General features: G+C 36.6%; 1 protein-coding gene across 11 annotated transcripts in view; it reads right to left on the bottom strand.

The window, feature by feature from the left end:
* Positions 1 to 22607, bottom strand: part of LOC128092197 (dedicator of cytokinesis protein 9) — a 120241-nt gene that overhangs the window by 66520 nt on the left and 31114 nt on the right. For all 11 annotated transcript variants that reach the window (XM_052705790.1, XM_052705799.1, XM_052705793.1 and 8 more), the window contains exons 2-8: positions 19218 to 19334; positions 9933 to 10022; positions 8195 to 8277; positions 7013 to 7082; positions 2412 to 2507; positions 1701 to 1835; positions 342 to 516 (exon numbers count right to left, since the gene is read on the bottom strand). In XM_052705790.1, the coding sequence (XP_052561750.1) occupies positions 342 to 516; positions 1701 to 1835; positions 2412 to 2507; positions 7013 to 7082; positions 8195 to 8277; positions 9933 to 10022; positions 19218 to 19334 (766 nt within the window). The remainder of the gene's footprint in view (positions 1 to 341; positions 517 to 1700; positions 1836 to 2411; positions 2508 to 7012; positions 7083 to 8194; positions 8278 to 9932; positions 10023 to 19217; positions 19335 to 22607) is intronic.

Genomic DNA, 22607 nt, shown 5'->3' with positions numbered 1-22607 from the left:
AGAATAGATTATTCCATTTTCACCAGTATTTTATGCTTTTTCAAACAAGTCCCTTCTCAGTTGTCTCTCTTCCTCAAACTATTTTGGTGATGATTCTTCACTATGGGTTCTGTCACCTAGACTTCTGTCAGTCTCAGTATCCTGTTCTAGACATTACACAGGCCAAATCAATAGAGAACTGTCCTATACTGATGTCTAATGGCCAAAATTCTTATCATTACAACAAACAATGAAAAGATGTACAATTTCTTACGACCAAAACAAAGTAAGTTTTAGCAGCCTTTATTTCTGAATGCACGTGTGCAGTCATTGTTGCCAGCATTGTGAGAAATACTGCTTACCTTCATGAGATTCTCCATTTCTCTTTTCTTGCATTGCAGCCTCAAAGTTAAGCTGAAGGATTTTGTTCAGAGTGTTTATCCATTCTTCCATTTCAAGTTCACTGTCTGCAGCTAAAAGGTAACTACTCTTGTCTTGCATCTTGAGTTCAAATGCAAAACGTCTGACTTTATTGTTCTATAATAAAATAGAAGATCTAACAATGACATCTCTATATTCTACCTACTCACAAATCAAATTAAGCTGTTTTATCCAACAATTCTGCATTTCAGATTTTTTAACAAAAAAAGTCTGCATTTTGAACAAGTACATTACTATAATGCAACAAAGCAAAAGAAGTTTGTCAGAAAAACTAAAGGAAAACTGCACTATAAGAACTAGAAAACAAAGACTATAAATTTGTTTAGGAACTGGTTTTTTTGTTTGTTTGTTGGTTTGATTGCTTCAAAAACATGAATGAAAGTAGCTGTAGTGGAACTGGCTGAAAATGTAAAGTAAAATAACTTGTGTAAACCTATATATTGTGTAAACTTGCAATACGAATAAATTTATTATAGTTACAGGACTTTTAATATGAAGTGCCTATTAAATATGTATCCAAAACCACTATTACAATATTTGCAAAAGAAAATCTTCTGTAGACTTGTTGTATCTCTTTGCATAAATTTTCAAACAACTTTATGCTAAAAAAAAAAACGTATTTTTAAAATATATTTCTATTAAAGTTAACAGAACTCTAAAACCCAATGCTTTTTTCCAGGTATGCTGTGCCCAACAAAACAGTTAAGTAATTTACTGTAAATACGTAACAGAATCACAATAAAAACCCAGCTCTTTTCTTTGGCACTTGCTACAGACAAACATTTTTTACCAAAGCCCGTAACTTTTTTTAATAAAGAGAAGCACGTGCAAGTAATGTTATAAAGGTCAAATGAAAGCATCTGGAAGGATGACTGAATTTAATACAATTCCCACAACACAAATCCCACACAAGAAGCTATGGAAAACATTCTACAGCCCATGTAAGAACAAAATGTAACTGAACTTAACACTAAATTTTTTTGCAGTCATTACTTTGCCATAATTTCAGGATGCTGTTTTATGCCTTCACCTTAAAATTCTGTTACATATTTTTGAGAAATATTTGACATCAACCAACAACTTCTGCTGCTTTCAGAAACATTTTTCAAACTCAGTGTCTTCCAATTTAAAATCTTGTTCACTGTTTTTGCAGCATATGCAGTTGTTCGTCTGCATAGCAGATGCTTATCTATGACCAAAGTTATCTGTATTTCTTTATTTTTCTAAAATAATTTCACATAACATGCAGAATTAAGAGCAAGCAGAATATTTATAATTACCTGAACCACTCCCATGCATGAATCCAGAAATATAGATCCCTTAGGTTCTTTTGATATTTTTTCATCTTTGTAGAAATTGAGATTATAGGATCCATCACCAAGTTGGATTAAGTGGAAAAATCTTCTTTTAAATGACTAGGGAAAAAAAAAAGGTGTAAAGAAAAAGAATTATAAGACTGGTATTAATCAGTTTCATGTAATAAAACATAGAAGTGCTATTTACACAGTCAGTTACAGGAGAAAAGCTTTTACTTGCATGTAACCTAATCAGCACCATTAGAAAACAATGCTGAAATCAGTAATGCATAAGAAAGAATTTTAAAATGAAAAGTCTGTAAAAGTAAGATTTTACTGCATTATTTATAACTTACTCTACAGCTATTATATGTGAAATAGGTATTTATTGTGATAACCATTGGTTTCTAAATAAAAAGGCAATACAAACAAGAATTTGTACTACGTTGCCCCTTTTCTACTATTAACATTCTAGAGTGTAGGTGAGAAAGGTTTTTAAAACACTACATTTCTCTCACCTACTTAATTTTTAATGCTTTTTTTTTTTAGGTATATTAAAAATGAGAGGCATCTCTCATTCATGCTATGCTTTTTTTGTAACAAGTAAAGCACATGAAAATGGACTTCACAAAGGCACAGTGGTATTTTAATAAGGGTGTTCATTATTCATCATGTGTAGGACATTCATAAACTTACTCTCATTGTCACACTGATTGCACTGTTCATGTTGCCTTTGTACAGCCATCCTTGTTTTGTTATTCCACCTTTCTGAGACCCAAGAGATGCTGCATCCTGGAGATGAAGGAAGGAAGGAAGGAAAAAAAGTTTGGCATCGCAGACTGAAACTGTGACATACATCAGCAAATTTCAAAAGTTATTTTTTTAAAGATGGAATAGCTGTGTTCAAAATGTAATGATAGAAATGCTCTATAAAATTATGAACCTTTCTAATTCTAAATATTTTAATTAAAGGAGAGGGATGAGACTGACCTTGTCTAACTTTTGATATGCAACAAGCTACTTATATACAAGCTACTTATACACATAGATTTTCTCTGTGGCCAGTAGGATGATCCAAATAGACAGAAGATTAGAGCTTTAGATAGCCAAATATTAGACAAGATAAATTCCCCTGAGAAGGGCTAAAGATGAAAAGCTCAATAGAATTTACTCTGTAAGCTTTCTTTGTGTATTCTAATCTCATGTTGCAGGAAATATTAGCAATTTCTATTATCAGAAAGAACAATATAAGACAGCGCTTACCCAAAACTTCCAAAAAGACTTCTCAAACAATTTGCTTTAATACACATTACTTCATTACTTTATTATTTCAAAGACATTTTTTTTAATAATTTACAGAGAGCTAAGTTCCTGTATTTTTTAATTCATTCTGACCATTTGCATTTCAGAACTCAAGCTTTCTAAGACAAATAAGACCAAATTTGTCAGCAATGGCAAATACAAGAACTACAGATCCTGTGCGTGTATCAGTCAGCACATGCACTGCCTGTATACCACTTACATCTGCCAGTTCATGGAATTTGGAACTACATCCAGACCCAGGACATTACTAACACCTGAAAAGTAGTACACTACTATTGAACCAATCAAAATGACAGATTTACAACTTCCACATAATAAGTATTAAATCATCAATTCAAGCAATCATTAAAAGCAGTACCATGCAGACACTTTGCCATTGTTTGTAGTTGAGGTAATCCGTTCTGACACAACAAAAGCATTAATTAATTAGACTTGTAAAGTTTCAACCATCTACAGAAAAAAACTCTTATCATACCAACCATTTAAAATCAGCCGTGTCCAATTGAAAACAAGGCCACAAAAAATTCCTCAACTGCTATCATCTACTTCTTCTAAGTGCTTTCCTCAGTTAATAAGAGAAAGTAGCACAGAAAGTAGTAACATGAGTGACACAGTCATGAGTTTAACAGCTGAACCAAATTTTGAATAATATTCATTGGTTTCTAGAATTAAAACAAGAAACACTCCGTAAGACATTCCTAGTTGATTTATTTACAGCTTATTTATTCTGTCTAGCTTGCATACTTATAGGCATATGCACAAGTGAACTTCAAAAAACTGCTAACTGAAGGCAAAAGTTGTGTCAATCCGTTCCTGCAAAAATTATAGTCTGCCTGAAAGGAAATGAGGTCCAGCAAAGGTGACATAGTTGCCAGCTTTCATAACACCTGACAGGTGTCCTAGAAGCAAGGACTGAAAGTACTAAATTTTCACATGCCTCCATGAATCTCTCTCTTTAAGCAGTGCAGCCTACTTGTTTCACATCTTCAGTTCATTAGTCCTTCACTCTGTTCTTCATTACCTAATTCTTGTTGCTCCACAATCCATAGAATCACAGAATCACCAAGGTTGGAAAAGACCTAAAAGATCACCCAGTCCAACCGTTCACCTATTCCCAACAGCTCCCACTAAACCATGTCCCTCAACACAACATCCAGCCTTTCCTTGAACACCCCCAGGCTCGGTGACTCCACCACCTCCCTGGGCAGTCCATTCCAGTGCCTGACCACCCTTTCTGAGAAGTAATACTTCCTCATGTCCAGCCTGAATCTCCCCTGCCGTAGCTTGAAGCCATTCCCCCTGGTCCTATCACTGATGACACGAGAGAAGAGGCCGACCCCCAGCTCACTACAGCCTCCCTTCAGGAAGTTATAGAGAGCAATGAGGTCTCCCCTGAGCCTCCTCGATACAGATCCAGATACAAAGAAGACAACTGAAGACACTGGGTTTACAATTATGCTTCTCCTGCTACACTGGTGGGAGTTATCCCCTCAGAAAGGATGGTTTAAAACCACAAGTTCAAGAAGATGAAGTGATTATGAGATTGTCAGAACTTGGTTCTGTACAGCACGTCATTTAATTATGAAATTAGATCCTTACTTTCGTAAGCCACAAAAGGACCACCTGATATGACAAGAATTCCTTCATTACCTGCGTTACTAAAAATTCAGATTTGTCTCTGTTAAGACTTTTCCAGTTCAAAGCCTCTGAAGTGCACTGTTTACCAGCTCTGCTGAACTGCACGATACTTCCTAACAGCAAAACTGAGCATCATTTGGGCCCCTCTAGTTACACCATTACTACAAAGTAGAATTCTTGCCTACAAGCCAAAAAGCTACCAAATTTTTCCAGGCTACCTTCTGTTAATACAAAATAACACAAAGCTCACAGTCATTAACACATTACTTTCACAGTGAAAACATACTTCCTGTTCCCAGCTGATAAGTTAATTTCCTTATTTTTATTACTGCTGGACATTATGCTTCACTTTTTTAATGATCTTTCCCCACTGACACTGCTTCAAAATTTATTCCAACAGTGACTGTTTCAATAAAAACAACTCCTTATCTGAACCCTCATAACCCTGGCTGATTTAAAAAATTCCATTTATAAACATTAACTTGATGGCTCTATAATATGAATTACATTTGCAAAGGTAATTCTACCCTTTGTAAAAGGGTAAAGTAAACCTTTATCTGTTTTTCCTCCAGTTTTAACCACCTTGTCTTTCTATATCATTCCCTTAATAAATCACCTTTCAAAAAATCTACAGAGAAAAAAAAAGACAGAACACCTTCCAATTTAAGATTTGCACATCTGCTTTTTGGCAAACAAATATGTAAGTATTTGAAAGAAAGCAACTGTTCCGTTTTTGAAATTATTAGAATATTTTTAAAAATGCATCACTTTAACCAGCAAGATATTCTTCCGAGGAGGAAACAATCTGTTTCCCTCATCCTATTTCCATTAATCTCTCTGATCTCTCTGATTACACTTTAAGTTCCTCTACAAAGAGAAGCTGATCTCTTCTCTAGCAACTATTAACTCTGGAAGAGCTCTGATGTTACTGTCTGCTCTAACAGGAAATTGGGCAGAATGAAACAGGAAGCCCCCCTGCTTACATCTACATTACATGGAAGAAATGTATTACCTGGCAATACTCATGCGATCCATTTTTTCAGTACTTAACACATTCTAGCCATAACCATATTTGCTACTAACAATCACAGTAAATCCTACCTTCATCTACATTGTTGTGTTTTTTTTTCCCCCTGATTAACTCACTGTTTTGCTTCTGTTAGCATGAATGTGGTACTATTTCTGACAAGTCTTCTTAGATTGAGTATCACAGAATCACAGAATGGCCCAGGTTGGAAGGGAGCTCAAGGATCATAAATCTCCAACCCCCCTGCCACATGCAGGGCCCACCAACCTTCCCAACAGAGAGCATCACTATTCTCATCTTACAAACTGGAAAACCTGGGATACAGATACATGAAGTTATCTGTCCGTCCAAATATCACAGTGCACATTAACAGTAACAACAGAGAAATGGCATCCTGAGACTCTTTGGAAATCTCCCCATTCAGACACAGTTCCTCAACTACATTTTCATATTTAATCCGAGAAAACTTGTAAGCAGCTCTCTTTATTTCACAAGCAGCAGTTCTGAACACAAGGAATTTATAAACAAAGTAATTATCAAGGATAAAAGCTGCAAAAATCATTTTATTTTGATTTTGATTCTTTTTTTTTTTCAGTGATGCAAGAGTTCAAGTACTCTTAAGAAAAGGGAGAACTGGCTTCTTACCAGTTCGTGTTCTGAAACAGGGTGTGGAAAAACTAAACAAATCATACAAATAACAGAAATAGTTATTGAATAAAGTCTTCCACATTCAAAACATAGTGGAAAACTACTTGAGAGTATAGGTAGCTCTGGCTTCCCTACGCCAAGACAAAAAATGAAAACGCATAGGACTTTAATAAAGACTAATAAAGATTCTAATAAAACTTCATTAGTTTGCATTTTCACCACATATTTTCAGAACTTATCCCGCATCCAAATTTTTATCAATCTAATTTTAACTCAGACTATATTGTCACCTATTCTATATTGATGGTCATCCTTCAGCATGTACTTGCAGATCGGAACAGGTTCACCTATGATTTTACTCAACTCTGCACAGAAACAATATAAATAGACTTTATGAAAGCTCCGAGATGATTCTTCAAGACTGTTGAAAAGCTTCTACATTTTCAACATCTGTCAGAACTTGTTTTACTCATAGTAGGATCTCAGGAATAAAGGGCAATTTCAAACAAGGTACAGTAACTACTTCCTCCCCCCTAAATCAGGCTGTTCAATGCACTGGCTGGTTTTACTCACTGACATCAACACTTAACTTATAACCTCTGCTTTCCCTATCTCAACATTCTTCAGTGAACACAGAATAAAGGAATTACTATTATCTCACCTCGTCTTTATCTGCTTCTTCATCCACTTCATATAAATGCACTGGAAGCTTCTCCGGTTTTGTCACTTTACTAGGAAAGAAAACGTTTCTAAGATTCTAGAAGTTTGGTGGTTGGTTAAATATTCCATACGCCAAAAAACAAACATGTTATTTCCCAAGCTGAAGAGGAAGAAGTACAAGAATATCTGGCTAAATCTCTGTCTCCTATCCTGCAATTTTCCTAACTCGCTCATCTGGTCACACACTCTTTCTATTGTTCTGCTAGCTGCTGTCCCTTTGTATAACTGAGGAGAAACAAATGCCTTCTTGTTTGCTGTAATCCTAACATCTTAGGTGCAATAATTATCATCTGCAACAAACTACAATGCAAAAGGTCATCTGGACTTAGGAAGGGAAAATCAAATGAGAGCAAAAGCAATGCTGTTGCTGTGTTTGTCTGTCAATCTAAAAGATACATTTTAGAAATAAATTTAAAAAAAGAACAGTGGAAGCTCCTCCTTCTCCATCTCTCTGTCAAAAAACTATTCCCTATGTCAAAATGCTTTCTGGAACGTGAAGGAAGACATCAGAAGACCTATCTATATGCCATAAGTATAGCAAAGCTATTCACTAATGGGAATAATATCTCCCAGTGAAATCAAATCATCTTCATATAAACTTTAAATAAAACCTTTGTTCCAACAATTTCTACAGCTTTTATTAACAATTAATGCAAATATAAAAATGAATATCGGTCATTAGAAGCAACACTGAATTTGATCAAATATGTAGAACTAAAAAAAGAGAACTAAATTAGTAATTTTTCCTTTGCACTGAAAGCACATCTAAATCTGCAATTCTATTTTTATCCAAGAACTTCTCTGAAAGAGGCACATAACAGCACTAAGCAGTTGTGAGCTTATGTGATATTTATTGCATGCCTGTGTTTCATCTATTACATGAGTTTGTTTCTATTCTGTTACTTACAAGCTGTCAATGACAGAAATTCTTGTCCTCCCTATGAATAAGGCAATGTTACTACAGTATCTTCACAGAAAATGGTAAAACAAGATCTTAAAACTTCATATTCCATATTAATTTCATTTTAGAAATCTTTATTGTCTTTACTACACATTGGTATAGCATATAACTGGTTACACACCACATTTAAGTCTGCATTATATCAGTGGCTAACATACTTACTTTGGAAGCTGTCGAAACTCTGCTGAGTAATCTTCATATTTATAGTTAACAACGTGCCAGTCTGAATTGTAGGTTCTGATGCACTATGTTAATGGAAACCAAATATCAATATTAATTGGAAAACAATCAACTCTATACCAGCATTCCCTAGACACACACACCAAAAAAACCTTCTCAGACATGGCTGTTTATGAACTATTATGATTATGCAGTGATCTTTGAAAATTCTGTACACTTCCTTTCTTTTGCAATGCTGCTTTTTGTAATAAGTGATGTCTATATGATAATATCCTATTGAAACATGTATCACATAAAACCAGAAATGGAAAATACATTCAGCTTCTGGATTAACCACCTTCAGTTGTCTGAAAAGTTAAAGCAGCATTTCACTGCAGCTGAAAACATGACTGACGCTTCAGAAAGCTCAGCCTTACAGGACAGATGGATTACTAAAATAGAATATTGAATTTTTCATGCACTTTGATGGAGAAAATAAAAACTCCTTTCTCTTAGATTTATGCTTAATATGCTTTCAGCTGTTGAAAAGCAATCGCCCTGGACTAGGACACAGGAAATACCGTCTCACTCCACCCATACTGCTAAAACATAAAAGTACTGATTTATCTTGGCTTTGAATGAAGTAACATAAAACTGACAAAATCTGTTGTTAGAAGTCATGCGGCACAGAATTTTGTGCTCCATTAACAGATTCACATGCACACAAATACTGCATCTAACAGTTCAAAAACATTTTCTTTCTATTTCAAATATTAAATATTTGTAAAGCAGTTTGTTCTGCAGAAAATCATTGAAATTCTTGAATTCCCTACAGCATTCCTCCCTCCTTGTGTATCACTTTCAGATTTATCTTTGAATTATTTGGATTAAGTATTAATGGTAGCTATCACTGAGGAGAAATCACTTGAAGGTTTAGAACAGATTTAGCTTTCTGAAACTGTCAGCTTCGTTAAAATTACAACAGACACACACTTGTTGTTTCAGGTGTTAAAACACAAGCTTGAAGTATATTAGTAAAAAAACCAGTAGATAATATAAAAAAGACAAAAATTGGAAGCCTTTTGTTCCTAAGAGGCCTCAACAAGACAGAAAGTGTCTTGTGTTAACAGTCAGAACTAAGGGAATGCCAACACAAAAAAATGATTAAAAGAAACTGAGTTTGAGAATGTGCTTTTTTTACACATAGCATAGAAACTGAGAATGAAGGATTAAATTTTGGACTCCACAAGCATTAATACTATGAATACCTCCGTTCCAACAAACAATGGGATTACTGTGAATAAATTGAGAATGCCTGGAATTAAACAGTTTAACATAAAAAAGTAAGCCACGTTGATTCATTCCAGTTCAGTAATGCCATCAATATTGTGCATGTACATCACCCATATTCAACTGGCAAAGTCAAAAGCATAAAAGTAAAAGAAGGTGGGAGGAGAACCATCCTCAAAAATCAGTGATACAAGCAACACTACTCACAGCTATCCTGTAATCCTTTTCTAGCCACTGAAGGAGAAAATACTTGTTTTTTCCTGGAAATTTTTCCTTGACAAAACTAGAGAACTAGTTTTCAAAACAAAATATTGAGAGCTAAATGGCAACATTTTTTTTTCAGGTTATTTTTTTTCTGATTTTTTTTTTTTGAACAATAAATGAAGCAGTATAAATACAGGTCAGGTGTAATATTGTTATCAGACACAAAAACAGAAGGTTCCGATTTTACCTCAGTAACAAATAAGCTCTGAGCTTCCTTCTCTGCATTTTCAGGAACTGTTGAGTGAATGTATCGACTCTGCCGTTTCAATAACGCTGTCTGATAAATAACAACAACAAAATCAATGACGCTTGCAAGTAAAGGAAGACGATACAGTGTGACAACACTCAAGTTATATTGCTATAGACAGTAGAGAAGCTGAGCAGCAAACATCCTGTGAATACGGGAAAGGAGAGCAGCCACTTAATAAGAATTTAGTTCCATTCAAACATTAGCTACTTGTTCCTTCCCTCACAGCAACAACAAGGTGACAAGATTGGAATCAGGAAGAATTAGATGCCATAAAGAAGTGTTTTCCTCTACTATGACAACATTGACAAGAAAATACTGGTAAAAATAATTCCTCCTTGACAGTGTAACTTCAATACTTTGTAGACATTAGAGTAGTGCTATTGCTACATACAAAAACTATTCCTTAGGAAAATAGCAACTTCATGCCAAAATAAGAAGGATAGTTCAATTGCAGATCTCAGCTGGCCAAAAAAAAAGAAAAAAAAAAAAAAAGAAAAAAAAAAAGAAAACAGAGAGACTTATGCTACTAAACTGAAGGTGACAAAGAAAGCCTTGACCCCTGTTATGCCCTTCTGGCAGCCAAAACATGTGCACCAAAACCAGAACTTACTCTCAGTCTATGCCAGAGTTCAGAGAACAGCTGACAGAGAACAGGAAATATCACTATGACTATTAATGTCTGCTTCAAAAACTAACACCATACTAAGCCTTAAGGCACTTTAAACTAGGAAAGGTTTAAAGGTGAAAACTTTAAAAGGTGAAAACTTTACAAAATCTTCTGGCCCGCAAGAAATGAGTGCACAACAGAAATGATTTTGTACAGCTCAAAAAACATTAAAAACATCACATCTTATGTCATCAGAGTTGGACAAGCGAGCTTCCATGGGCTGCGTTTGGAAGGGGCTGTGATCCCTCATTTGTTACCCATACTTCCAGCATCATGGTACCACAAACCATCAGTGAAAAATGTGAAAAGATCACAGAATAACCAAGGTTGGAAAAGACCTTCAAGATCATCCAGTCCAACCATCCACCTATCATCAGTTATTCACTAAACCACATTAGTATTCACTAAACCATGTCCCTCAACACAAAATCCGAATGTTCCTTAAAAAAAAAAAAAGGTAAAAAACAAACAAGAAAAAAAAAAAAAACCCACCAAAAACCTTCCACATACTAATGGTCAAGAAGAAGGGATATCCATCAGTATGTCTCTGAAATCATCCCTGCTGAGAGACTGATCTATCAGGTGATGGTTTCGTTGTTATCAGAGGCCCTTCCCATTACCTGGGGATGGCTTTTAAAATTGGAATACTCAAAGGTTTAAGGAAAGAAAACATAGGATGTGTTCATGGTCAAGTCAGTCATCTGCTCCAGCGCTCTACTGAAGAGTGACAATGCTAACTGCTTGGGTACGAGAAGAGAAGTAACAAAACCAAAAAGAAAAGCAACATTATGGGATCAATAAATCTTAAAATACAGTTAAAAGCACCTGCAATAGGGTAACTGCTAAACACTATTACTGCATGCGCGATTCAGTTCTCCGAATTCTCAGAACATGTTCCTTATTAAGAGAATGTGCTCATTTAAAACCATATCAACTTTAAAATACTTGTTTTCACCAACAGCCTGAAGCGTAAAACATTTACAAAAAGAAATGTTGAAAAATGCAAAAACATACCTGGTTACCTAGCATGATTTCTATCAGTTTGGAACTGACATGAATCACACTGCTGCTTTGGTAGTGGGCTCAATGGTCATTTTCATTTTAACTCAATGTTATTTGTCTATTTTTTAATCAAATACGAAAATCTCATCCTTTTATATTAGCAGGTGTTCGCCATATTGAGTATCCATGAACTCCACGTCCAATAATCTAACATGGTTCTTCTGTTTTTCAGCAATCAAAAAGAAATTCAGTAGATTTTATTATCTATCATCTTAACAGAAGTTTGAATGTGAAGTTCAATTTGCTGGCAGTCAGAAAACCGATCTGCTGTTTCTCTTTGAAAACACCAGCAATGGTGAGAAAAAGGTGACAATTTCTGACTGTCATACACCCACAGCATGAATATATAGGCTTTTTTTTTTCCATTTGTAATCTGTCTGAAAACATGAGGATATATACATACACACATATCACTTTTAATCGACACTTTTAGCATCATTCACTGAATTGAAACAAATCTGAGAGATGTAAACGTTCTACATATCATTTTAAAGCTACAGAAGCAAGGCTGAATGTCCGAACTGCAGAAAGAGGAAGGGAGGGGAGTGCTGATGTTTGGAGTGATGGCATTTGTCTTCCCAATGAATTATTATGTGTGATGAGCCCTGCTTTCCTGGAAATGGATGAACATCTGCCTGCTAATGGGGAGCAGTGAATGAATCCCTTGTTTTGCTTTGCTTGTGCATACAGCATTTCCTTCACCTAGTAGACTGTCTTTATCTCAACTCATGAGTTCTTGGACTTTTACCTTTCCAGTCCTCTCTCTCCTACTCAGGAGAGCTGACACAACAATCACTGAGCAAAAGGAATAGGGGGAAAATAAAAAAAAAAAGAAAAGAAAAACAAGTAAAGCTAGAAAACTTAAAGAGCCTTTCCTCTTTCAAATTCTATTTATTCACATTATAAATTCACTAGATTCATTACAGGTCATTTTTGCAATGAATAAGCACTGAAGAAGCACAAGCAATGTGGGGGGGGAAGGGAGAAGAGTATTAGCAGCAATAAGAGGAAAATGACAGAAAGATCCTCGGTTCAGCCTGAAGCAGTCTGACAGTTGATAGAAAACTATTTCCATTTTATTCAGAACCATACAGGTAGAATAGGCTATTTACTTTATATTTCTAGCTTTACAGAGTAGAGACTAGAGTAGCATCTTACTAGGTATTTTCACAGGAAAGCCATGAACTTAATTGCACTATAGTGGAACTTGCGGAACTGAGCTGGTGGTAAATATCTGTGCAAATTCTGCTGCTGTTCTCCTGCTACACAACTACAAACACAATATTAAGGATTTCTTCTAGTTTTTCTCACATGGAAAGCTTGCTATCTTTTTATCTGCAGCAAGATCAGTTACAAACCAGAAGAATTTATCAAATTTGTTAACATTATTAACTGATATCATGCATACTGCCCCTTTGTCAAGTTGTCCTTCAGCTGTAATAATTCTTAGAGAGCCAGGAAATGCAACAAGCAGCAATCACATTATTTAGAACAAATCCTTAAAAGTAATTACTAATGCATCAAAACAACAATAATTTAAAAAGCAAGCATTTGTATACATAAGCAGTATAAAGCCAGAAGAAAAAGCAGTTGCAAAAAACTCTCTTTTCTACAGTTTTTTTTCCCTGACGTCTACATTGGTTGGACTGTTTCGTACAAATGATGTGTTGTACAGCTCTCTGGACTCAAATTGCCATTTGATCTACAGAAGCATCAGGAACTACAGGACGTTTCTCTCATGTTCTCCAAGAAGATCAAAACCTTTCAGCTACTGTGTTATCAAACTAAGTAAGACAGCTTCTAACATCAGCTAGGATTCCCATGCACTGCGGAGGCACATAATCCAGCACTCACTGACTCCACATTCTGAGCTGTTTTGAGAGATTTAGGATAGCAGAACAATGCACTTAGGTTTCACAGGGAGGCCAGGGCAGAAAATATTTTTTATTGAGTTACACAGCCCCAGAGTACTTGCCTACGGTGTGCAATTTTGTCACAGAATCACAGAATGGCCTGTGTTGAAAAGGACCACAATGATCATCCAGTTTCAACCCCTTGCTGTGTGCAGGGTCACCAACCAGCAGACCAGGCTGCCCAGAGCCACATCCAGCCTGGCCTTGAATGCCTCCAGGGATGGGGCATCCACAGCCTCCTTGGGCAACCTGTTCCAGTGCGTCACCACCCTCTGTGTGAAAAACTTCCTCCTAATATCTAACCTAAACCTCCCCTGTCTCAGTTTGAAACCATTCCTCCTTGAATCTTCTGATTCAGTTTTATTCTCCTTCCAGATTCTTTATAGCACAATAACAGCAAGATGATCAGGTTTCTTTTTAAGACAAACCTGCTTTTATGTGGAACTAAGGACCTGTCAAAGATTTTGTTCTAGGGTGTCTTAACACAATGCATACTTAAATACTTAAAACAAACACAAATGTGCAGCAATGGTGGCTGACCCTATTCCATGTCACAGCTTATTCACAAGTCATTGCAGCAAAGCACACATCAACTGCAGACAGCCTTTAGTTTTATCACAGTAAAAAAGGATATGCAAGTGTTTCATAAACAAAGTATTTAATTTGAACTTCAATTTTTATTTTGTTGTTTTTTAAATAAATCACACACCAAAGTAGTTGTGTGAAAGTTGAAATCATTCACTTCATTCTGGGAAATATGGTGACCACCCTTTAAGATCCCGGACATTATTGTTACTGAAAGATGGTTATTCAAAATAGTGGGAAAGAAGTTTTTGAAGAAAAAAAAAACCATGAAGCTGCAAGGTAGAAAGCACAGGAGGATGTTGATGTGCTGCATCTTGACAGTAAAATAAGGACTGAAAAAACTAGGATACAAAAAATAGGGAGAAGACCACAGAGTAAAACTTCAGTGGTCTTTTACCACAATATCACACATTTTGGATTCTGATTTATGGATGCAAATCAACAGGAAGCAGCAACAAATTGCTTTAAAAGACAATCAATGGAAAAGATGTTTGTTTCTTCTACCCATGAGGGGCTTTCTTGAAGAATCCTAGATTTACTTCTATTTCTGTAAGGCACACATGATATTTATTTCTACAGGTACTTAACTGCATTAACTAAAACTCAAAAGTTTTCAGTGAAAGTGTTCGAAATCCATTCAACTCAAAGTCAAAAGGAAGAAAGCTGAAAGCTAAGCACCAAAATGCCTTCAATACAAAAACAGAGTAACTTTGTAATGGTATATTTTAACTTCAGTAGGAACGCACCCTATGTAGTGTTTGCTACAAGCAAATATATTCTGTACTGAGAAAAAGTTTCACTGTAAGAATAGAGACAGTACTCAGAGGCTAGGTAATTTGAAAAACTAGACACAAGGTATTTCATTGCAAAATGACCATTCGTACAGTTAAGGTTGGATGGGAGAAAGATTATTACAGGGAGGCAAGAGAATAGAAGAGTCATAACCTCAAATGATTAAGACTGATAGAACTTTAACTGAGGTTAGCAAGATTAATGGGTGAAGCTCCAAGTGGAGGAAAAGTACTTCTAGGATAGTAACAGAACAAACACACTATGTAGTGGCCGTAGTGAAAATGAAACAAAAACAGACAGCTACAAAACAACAGCCCGCAAAGCACACAGGTGCTCAAAGTTCAGACAGCCCAACTACTAGGAACAAAATAGAGCTCCACAAAGTAAACACCAAAAAAAATTTCCGAACATACAATGACTGTCCTCACAAGTTTGATGAGAACAACTTAGGAATTAAACTGGTTAGACTGAAGTCATACAGAAAACTCAGAACTAAAACTTGTGAAAAGCAACTGAAAAAATCTTTAGACCCAGTAGGTTGGTAAAGTCTCTGATAAAGAGGTGTTCTGGATATTAGAGAAAAGCAAAACTTGCTACAGTTTGAGTATGACAGCATTAAGGAAACAAAGACACTCAAAACTTCAAAAAAAGAACTACAATCAACACAAAGACTTTTAAGAAAAGTGAATTAGCTTCTACAAATATATTCAAGGGAGAGAAAACTGGATTGATAATCTCAGCCAACCAAATTCAGCATGAAAGCAAATGCACTTAAGTGGAACATTTCATATAATTCAATCCGTTGACAGAAGGACAGTCCTGCTCAGGGAGAACTGACAAAGGCTGAAGAGCGCTTTCTGCTCCGTTGCTGCTGACATATTGCTTTGATAATTTTGAGGGCTACAGCTACTTCTGAAAGCACATTTGGAGAAGAGTCAGAGATTACCAGGACAGGGGAGGTTTAGGTTAGATATTAGGAGGAAGTTTTTCACACAGAGGGTGGTGACGCACTGGAACAGGTTGCCCAAGGAGGCTGTGGATCCCCATCCCTGGAGGCATTCAAGGCCAGGCTGGATGTGGCTCTGGGCAGCCTGGTCTGCTGGTTGGCAACCCTGCACATAGTGGGGGGTTGAAACTAGATGGCCTTTTCAACCCAGGCCATTCTATAATTCCATGATTATAAAAAAGTGAATTATTGTGTTTTTTCCTCCTTCCCTATTGAAATAACTTCATTGGGAAGAAGGCAGAAAAGCAAGCAACAGACTGTTAGAGAAGTCAGCTGCTGTGCAAGCTTTCTATTTTCTGATACAGAATTCAAGTTCTTATTAGTGCTTCTTTACTACCTAGCAACTCTGATGCAGTAAGAGTTTACAGACTGAATTTGGGATTAACAGTGAATTCAGAACAAGTTACTAAATGAGCCTAACAAAATGGTGAAAAAATTCTGAAGCAGAAATCAAAAAGGCAAAGCAATTAGAAGCTGCTAGAATCAATACAAGTCTGCATTGCTACAATCTCAACCCTTAGCTGCTAGAAAATTAGGAAAGTACATTCTGTAGCTTACTCAAGCAGAATTAACAATAAGTTTCATAATCACTTGGCAGTGAGAGTCACAATAGCAATATCAATGTACTTAACATATTTCAGTAAGTTACACAAATCCCAAATACATCTGAAAATTGCAGACATTATAAAAACATTTTCTAAAAATGCTATTTGTAATCAAATATGAATAACAATTTAAAACTATGCTTTTGTTACTGATTGTGTGAAAAACGTCCACAAAATTGCATTTCAGTTAAATAAAGCATTACCTGAAAAAATTTTCTCTACGTTAATTACAAAAGCTTCCAATTTCTCCCAAAATAATTTCAACTTTAAGACAAACTCAGTAGTGTTATTACTCTGCCTCTGTAAAGTAAATAACTTTCACATTTGTATTAGATGATTGAAAAAGTGCTAATAATAAGAGAGCACTGAATATCTCTTCTTAGTGCTAGTTTTATGACCATGTTGGTAACAAATTAACCTTACTCCTACTGCCTTGAGAAATTATCAGAGCTTTGCTTCCTTTTTAGGCAAGTGCTTTTTAGACTGTAAACAGTTTAACCTAAGCATGAGGAAAAACTTCATAACAATAAAATCAGAATGCTGTTAAGAGGAAATGGCTTGAACAGGTTTTTAAACAATGGCTTCCACCTATAAACTGTTCAAAGTGTGTATACAGGCAGCTTAAATATTGTAACTCATTGTTTTAAATTGATCTTTAGGGGGACGAGGGCAACACAAAGCACATGAGCAGAGGCTTACCAAGAGCATTGTGTAACAGCAACAAGTTAGGAAAAAGGAAATTAAGAAAACAGATGTGAAGCACAATGGCAAATACAGAAAATACAGCATTATTTAAATGACTCAAAATGTACTGACAACCATACCAAGATTTAAGGTTTCAAAACTACAAATGATTATGGAAAAAAGGATTAAAAGGCTTAAATTGCTAAAGCATAAATAATATAAAAAGTTTCTGTTCTCCGACAGTAATACTTCCTTAATCATAGAATAGAATCGTTTAAGTTGGAAGAGACCTTTAAAGGTCATCTAGTTCAACTCCTGTGCAATCAACAGGGTCCCTACAGCTAGATCACGTTGCTCAGAGCCTCATCCAGCCTGGCCTTGAAGGGATGAGGCATTCATCGCCTCTCTGGGCAACCTGATCCGGTGCTTAACTACCTTCAATGTAAAAATACTTCCTTATATCCAATCTAAATCTCCCCTCTTTAAGTATAAAACCATTTCCCCTTGTCCTACCGCAACAGATCATGCTAAAAAGTCTGTGCCCTTCTTTCTTATAGCCCCCCTTCAGATACTGAAAGGCTGCTCGCAGGAGCCTTCTCTTCTCCAGGCTGAACAGCCTCAGCTCTTCCCCAGTCTTCATAGCAGAGGTATTCCACCCCCTGGATCATTTTTGCGACCCTGCTCTGGATGTGCTCCAACAATTCTATGCCTCTTCTGTACTGAGGACTCCATATCTGGATGCAGTACTCTAGGTGAGGCCTCACAAGCACAGAATAGATGGGCAGGATCACCTTCCTTGCCCTGCCTGCCATGCTGCTTTTGATGCAGCCCAGGATAGGGTTGGCTTTCTAGGCTGCAAGGGCACACCGCTGGCTCATCACAGAATCGCAGGTGTTGGAAGGATCCAGAAGACATCATCAAGTTCAATCCCACTGTTAAAGCAGGTGGCTCTACAATACATTGCAGAGGTAGGGATCCAGCTTTCTTGAATATTTCCAGAGAAGGAGACTTCACAACATCTCTGGGCAATCTGTTCCAGTGCTCCGTCAACTTTACTATTCTGCGTGTTAGTACAGAACTTCCAGTGGTCAAGTTTTAGGTCATTACTCCTTGTCATATGCACCAGAGAAGAGACTGGCCTCATCCATTTGCTTCCCATCTCCCTTCAGATATTTATATTTATCAGATACTCTCTCACTCTTCCCCAGGCTGAACAGACTCAGGTTACTCACCCTTTCCCCATACAGGAGATGCTCCAGGCCATTTACCATCTTTATGGTCCTCCACTGGATGCCTTCTAGGGGATCTCCATCTTTTTTGAATGGGAAGCCCAGAATTTGACATAGCAGTCTAAATGTGGTCTCATCAGAGCAGAGCAGAGGGGGAGGATCACCTCCCTCAATCAGCTGGCCACATTCTTTTTTTTTTTTTTTGGGGGGGGGGAAGGGGGAGAGGGCGTGAGGAGTGCATTAATATGGATTTTTTGGGGTGGATTAACATGCATTAACAGACTCATGCCCTTCACTGCTATGGAAGGAAAAAAATCACTTCAAAGATTAAACTGACAAAAAGCAGATCCTTTTTTTGAACAAACACCACATGATTTCCTACTCCAGAAAGGGATGAAACCACCTAGAAATGATTGATCGCCTACTTCAAAAAGGAGTTAAGATTTCTGAGCTGCAGAGATAGACTTTATAGTCTGAATAATGAAGAAAGCGTGCTATGTCTTCGACTATAACCTGACAGAATAATTGAGCAGTATAAAGGGACTAATGGTAAATACTTTTTCCTTTTTTTTTTTTTAATAGCTAGAAAACATTAAATAACAAAGCAATATGAAATTCTCACGACTACTACTGCTAAAAATCTGATTTTTAAAAGGTGGAGGACAGTGTATTAAGTTACCTGAAAGTCATCATAAGGGAACAGCAGCATCTCACGTAAAGCATCATTCAAAATCTGTGTTTTCCTCTGAACGATGACATTTTCATAGTCTATGGGTTCTATGAGTTTTGGTTTTGCCTAGAAGAAGAAGAAAAAAAAAAAAAAAGAAATTCAGATATACACTGAGGATAAATTATAAACTGTTGGCCATTGTAAAAAGTAGCTCTTAAAATACTGGCAAAACTTGATTTCTTCTAAACCAAAACCTGAGAGTATTCAAAATGTACACCAAGTCACACAATACCATACGGGTTACAGCATCCGCTTACACAGAAAAGCAAGCTATTTGCCCCGGAGAAGAAACCATTATTTTCCCCAGACACAGTTAAGGTGCAAATAAACATTTGTATGTTTTTCACTATTAACAGAAATATTTAAATTTTGCTTCCTACTGTTCAAAGAACTCTCATCTGGGTCCAGCAGAGATTGAAACAGCCTTAGCTTTGAGGTTTTGTTTTAATTCAATGACCTGCAGTAGGGATAGGCTAATTCACTTTCTTTCTTCTCTTTTTTTTCCAGAATTCCCATACATAATTTTTCTCCCTCTTAGTTGCCTGAGTACCTCTCTTCAGTTACTATACACCAGTACAACATTTAGACACCGTACAGCTGTCAAGGCACAACAGCCAGCTGTGCACAGAGAAAAATCTTCACTTAGTCCGCCAAGCATTCTGCTCACTGGTCAGATGGTAACACAGGTCTAGATAGAGTTCTGAATGATGAAGTACTCCAAAACCTTTATTTATTTTTAGCAAGAATTCTCCAGAAATGGAGGCCTTTTTGATCACGCAATTTTCTTCTTTCTGCACTGACTACAAATTTTCAGCACATTCAAAAGCAAAAGCTACAGAAACTTAGAGGAAGGCAGGCCTCATTATTTTTACTGACTAAACTTGTAACAACTTTAAATAGTTGTGAATATAAACTATCAAATTGTTTGTATTTATGAAGAATTGCATGGTAGTAACACACAAATACTATACATTATGGCAACAGCTGTTATAACTTCATCTACAGAGAAGCGCTGATCAATACTGTAAACTGAAAAACTGAACTGAAACATTTCCACATAATGCCTCACAAACATTACTCCATCTTGAAATCGGGTCTTTGCTTATCACAGGAAGAGGTTAGAGAAGATTTTCAAGACCACCCAATCCAACTGCCCACCTACTTCCAATATTTCCCTCTAAACCACGTCCCTTAGAGCAACATCTAAACGTTCCTTGAACACCTCCTGGGTCGATGAATCCACTACTTCCCTGGGCAGCCCACTCCAGCACCTGACCTCTCTTTTCAGAGAAGGAATTCTTCCTACTATCCAAAGTGAACCTCTCTTAGTGCAACTCGAGGCCGTTACCTCTCTCCCTGTTACTGCTTTCATGGAGAAGAGGTCAACACCACTCAGTTCCCTCAGCCACTCCTAAGACTTTAGGTCCAGCCCCTTCACCAGCTTCACTGCCCTTCTTTCTACATGCTTCAGTACCCCAATGTCTTTGTTTTAGCGAGGAGTTCTACTCACAATTCCTTGTTTCATAGCATCAAAACAAAATGCCAAAGTGTTAATTAAAAAAAAAAAAAAAAAAAAAAGCTCAATTCATAAGGAAAATTCAAAGATGATGCGGGTTTTTCAAAAAAACTTAAACAGTGTAAATTACAAAGCATTGCATTATACACCAGATACTTAGTTGATGGTTCAGGTCCATTAAAAACAAGAACATTTTTCAGAGCCCAAACATTTTTGACCAGACTTTCTGTATTGCCAGTATTTATGTCAGATTTCTAATACAGACACAGTTCCAGTTATTTGACTTCTAGCCTCCTCTGTAGTTTGCTTTACCTTCAGAAATAAATTAGCTTTGCTCGCATTTTCCTTACGTGCAGTAAACATAAGATAAAAAACATATTCCTTCCTTACTACAAGCTTTTAAAGAACCTAAAGCTCTCTGGAGCTGATGTCCTGAACACACATCTCCCCTCTAAGTCAATGGGACCACTGATGTAGCTCCATAATCTCTGAAGCACTTGACACAGAAAATAATTGTTTCCATAAAATCTCTTCAAGACTTTCCTTCTCTGAGTTTCTCCACAGTTACGCTTTTCTCTCTTAGTCCTTTGTCAGGTTCAAAAGGAAGAGGATGTTTTATCAGCTTAAAGCAGATACGAAAAACAAAACAATAAACAGCACACTACTTTGGCCTTTAGCCAGACTTAAAACATCACAAGGAAGCAGATTCTCTCTCAAGCTCCCTTTCAGAAAAAAGATTTGCCCAGTCTGTTACTGCATGTAATATAAAAGATACTGGGTTTGTGCAGTGTTACTGAACAAGACTTATGGACCTGCTGACAAACACAGAACAGTCCGGTCAAGACTGCAAAACCACATCTCACAAACAAGACTTCATTTTTCCTATTGATTTGTAACAAGCAATGTTTTATTTCAGTAACCTACGATAATGCTAAGAGCACAGGCTTTCATGGTGTCCAGCACTTGAGCCAGCCATTGCTGTGTTTGTCAAAGACAAAACAGAGAAAAAGATCTTTACTGCATCACTCTGTTATTGCCAGTGTCCCACTGGCATGGAAATTTATCAGAAATAAGAACAGCTGTCACAAAACCTACATTAAAAATTCTAATATGCTTGAATATCAGTAATATATTTGGACAAGTATTGTCTGTGGCTCTGTGTAAAGACCATGTTACTACTATGCATATATTTAACTAACAACACGTCTTCATCAACAAACTCACAATTTTTAAGCCTGTGAGACGCACAAGAACAAAATGCACTCTTTCAGTCACCTGTTCTCATGCTGACGTAAACGGACCAGAAGTATTTACTCGAGCTACAGACAAAGAACCACCCATACAAAGAATAGACAGTTGTACTAGCTTTAATTATGGTTTTTTTAAGGAAACACTGTGCAAAAAATGTTTCTTTTTGTTTAAATAGAAAGTCTAAAAATTCTCATCCTATTGTCATAAGAGAGCTGTCACAGAAAACAGGGAGCTTTTCCAGAATTCACTGAGCATAGACTAAATTACTGTGTTTCATCCATCAGATGTACTCAGTTGATGGTTTGGGTCCATTTAAAAAGAAGAACACTATTTAGAATTCAAGCACTTTGACCAGAGCTGAACTGCCAGTATTTATGTCAAGTTTTTAATACAGATCCAGTTCCAGTCATTAGATTTGTAGCCTCCTGTGTAATTTTATTTACCTTCAGACACAACATAAGTATGTTGTGTTCTGTTAAGTTCTCCAGTCAGCACAGAAACCTCTAGCAATGGATTTACACTAAGGCACTGCTCTGTGAGACTCAGCCATCTCACATTTTATACTTCCACTT

Source organism: Tympanuchus pallidicinctus, unplaced genomic scaffold (genome assembly GCF_026119805.1).
Source record: "Tympanuchus pallidicinctus isolate F22 unplaced genomic scaffold, pur_lepc_1.0 scaffold6, whole genome shotgun sequence".
NCBI lineage: Eukaryota > Metazoa > Chordata > Aves > Galliformes > Phasianidae > Tympanuchus > Tympanuchus pallidicinctus.
Note: the sequence above shows the minus strand (reverse complement) of the source record. Positions and strands in the feature narration are given on the sequence as shown.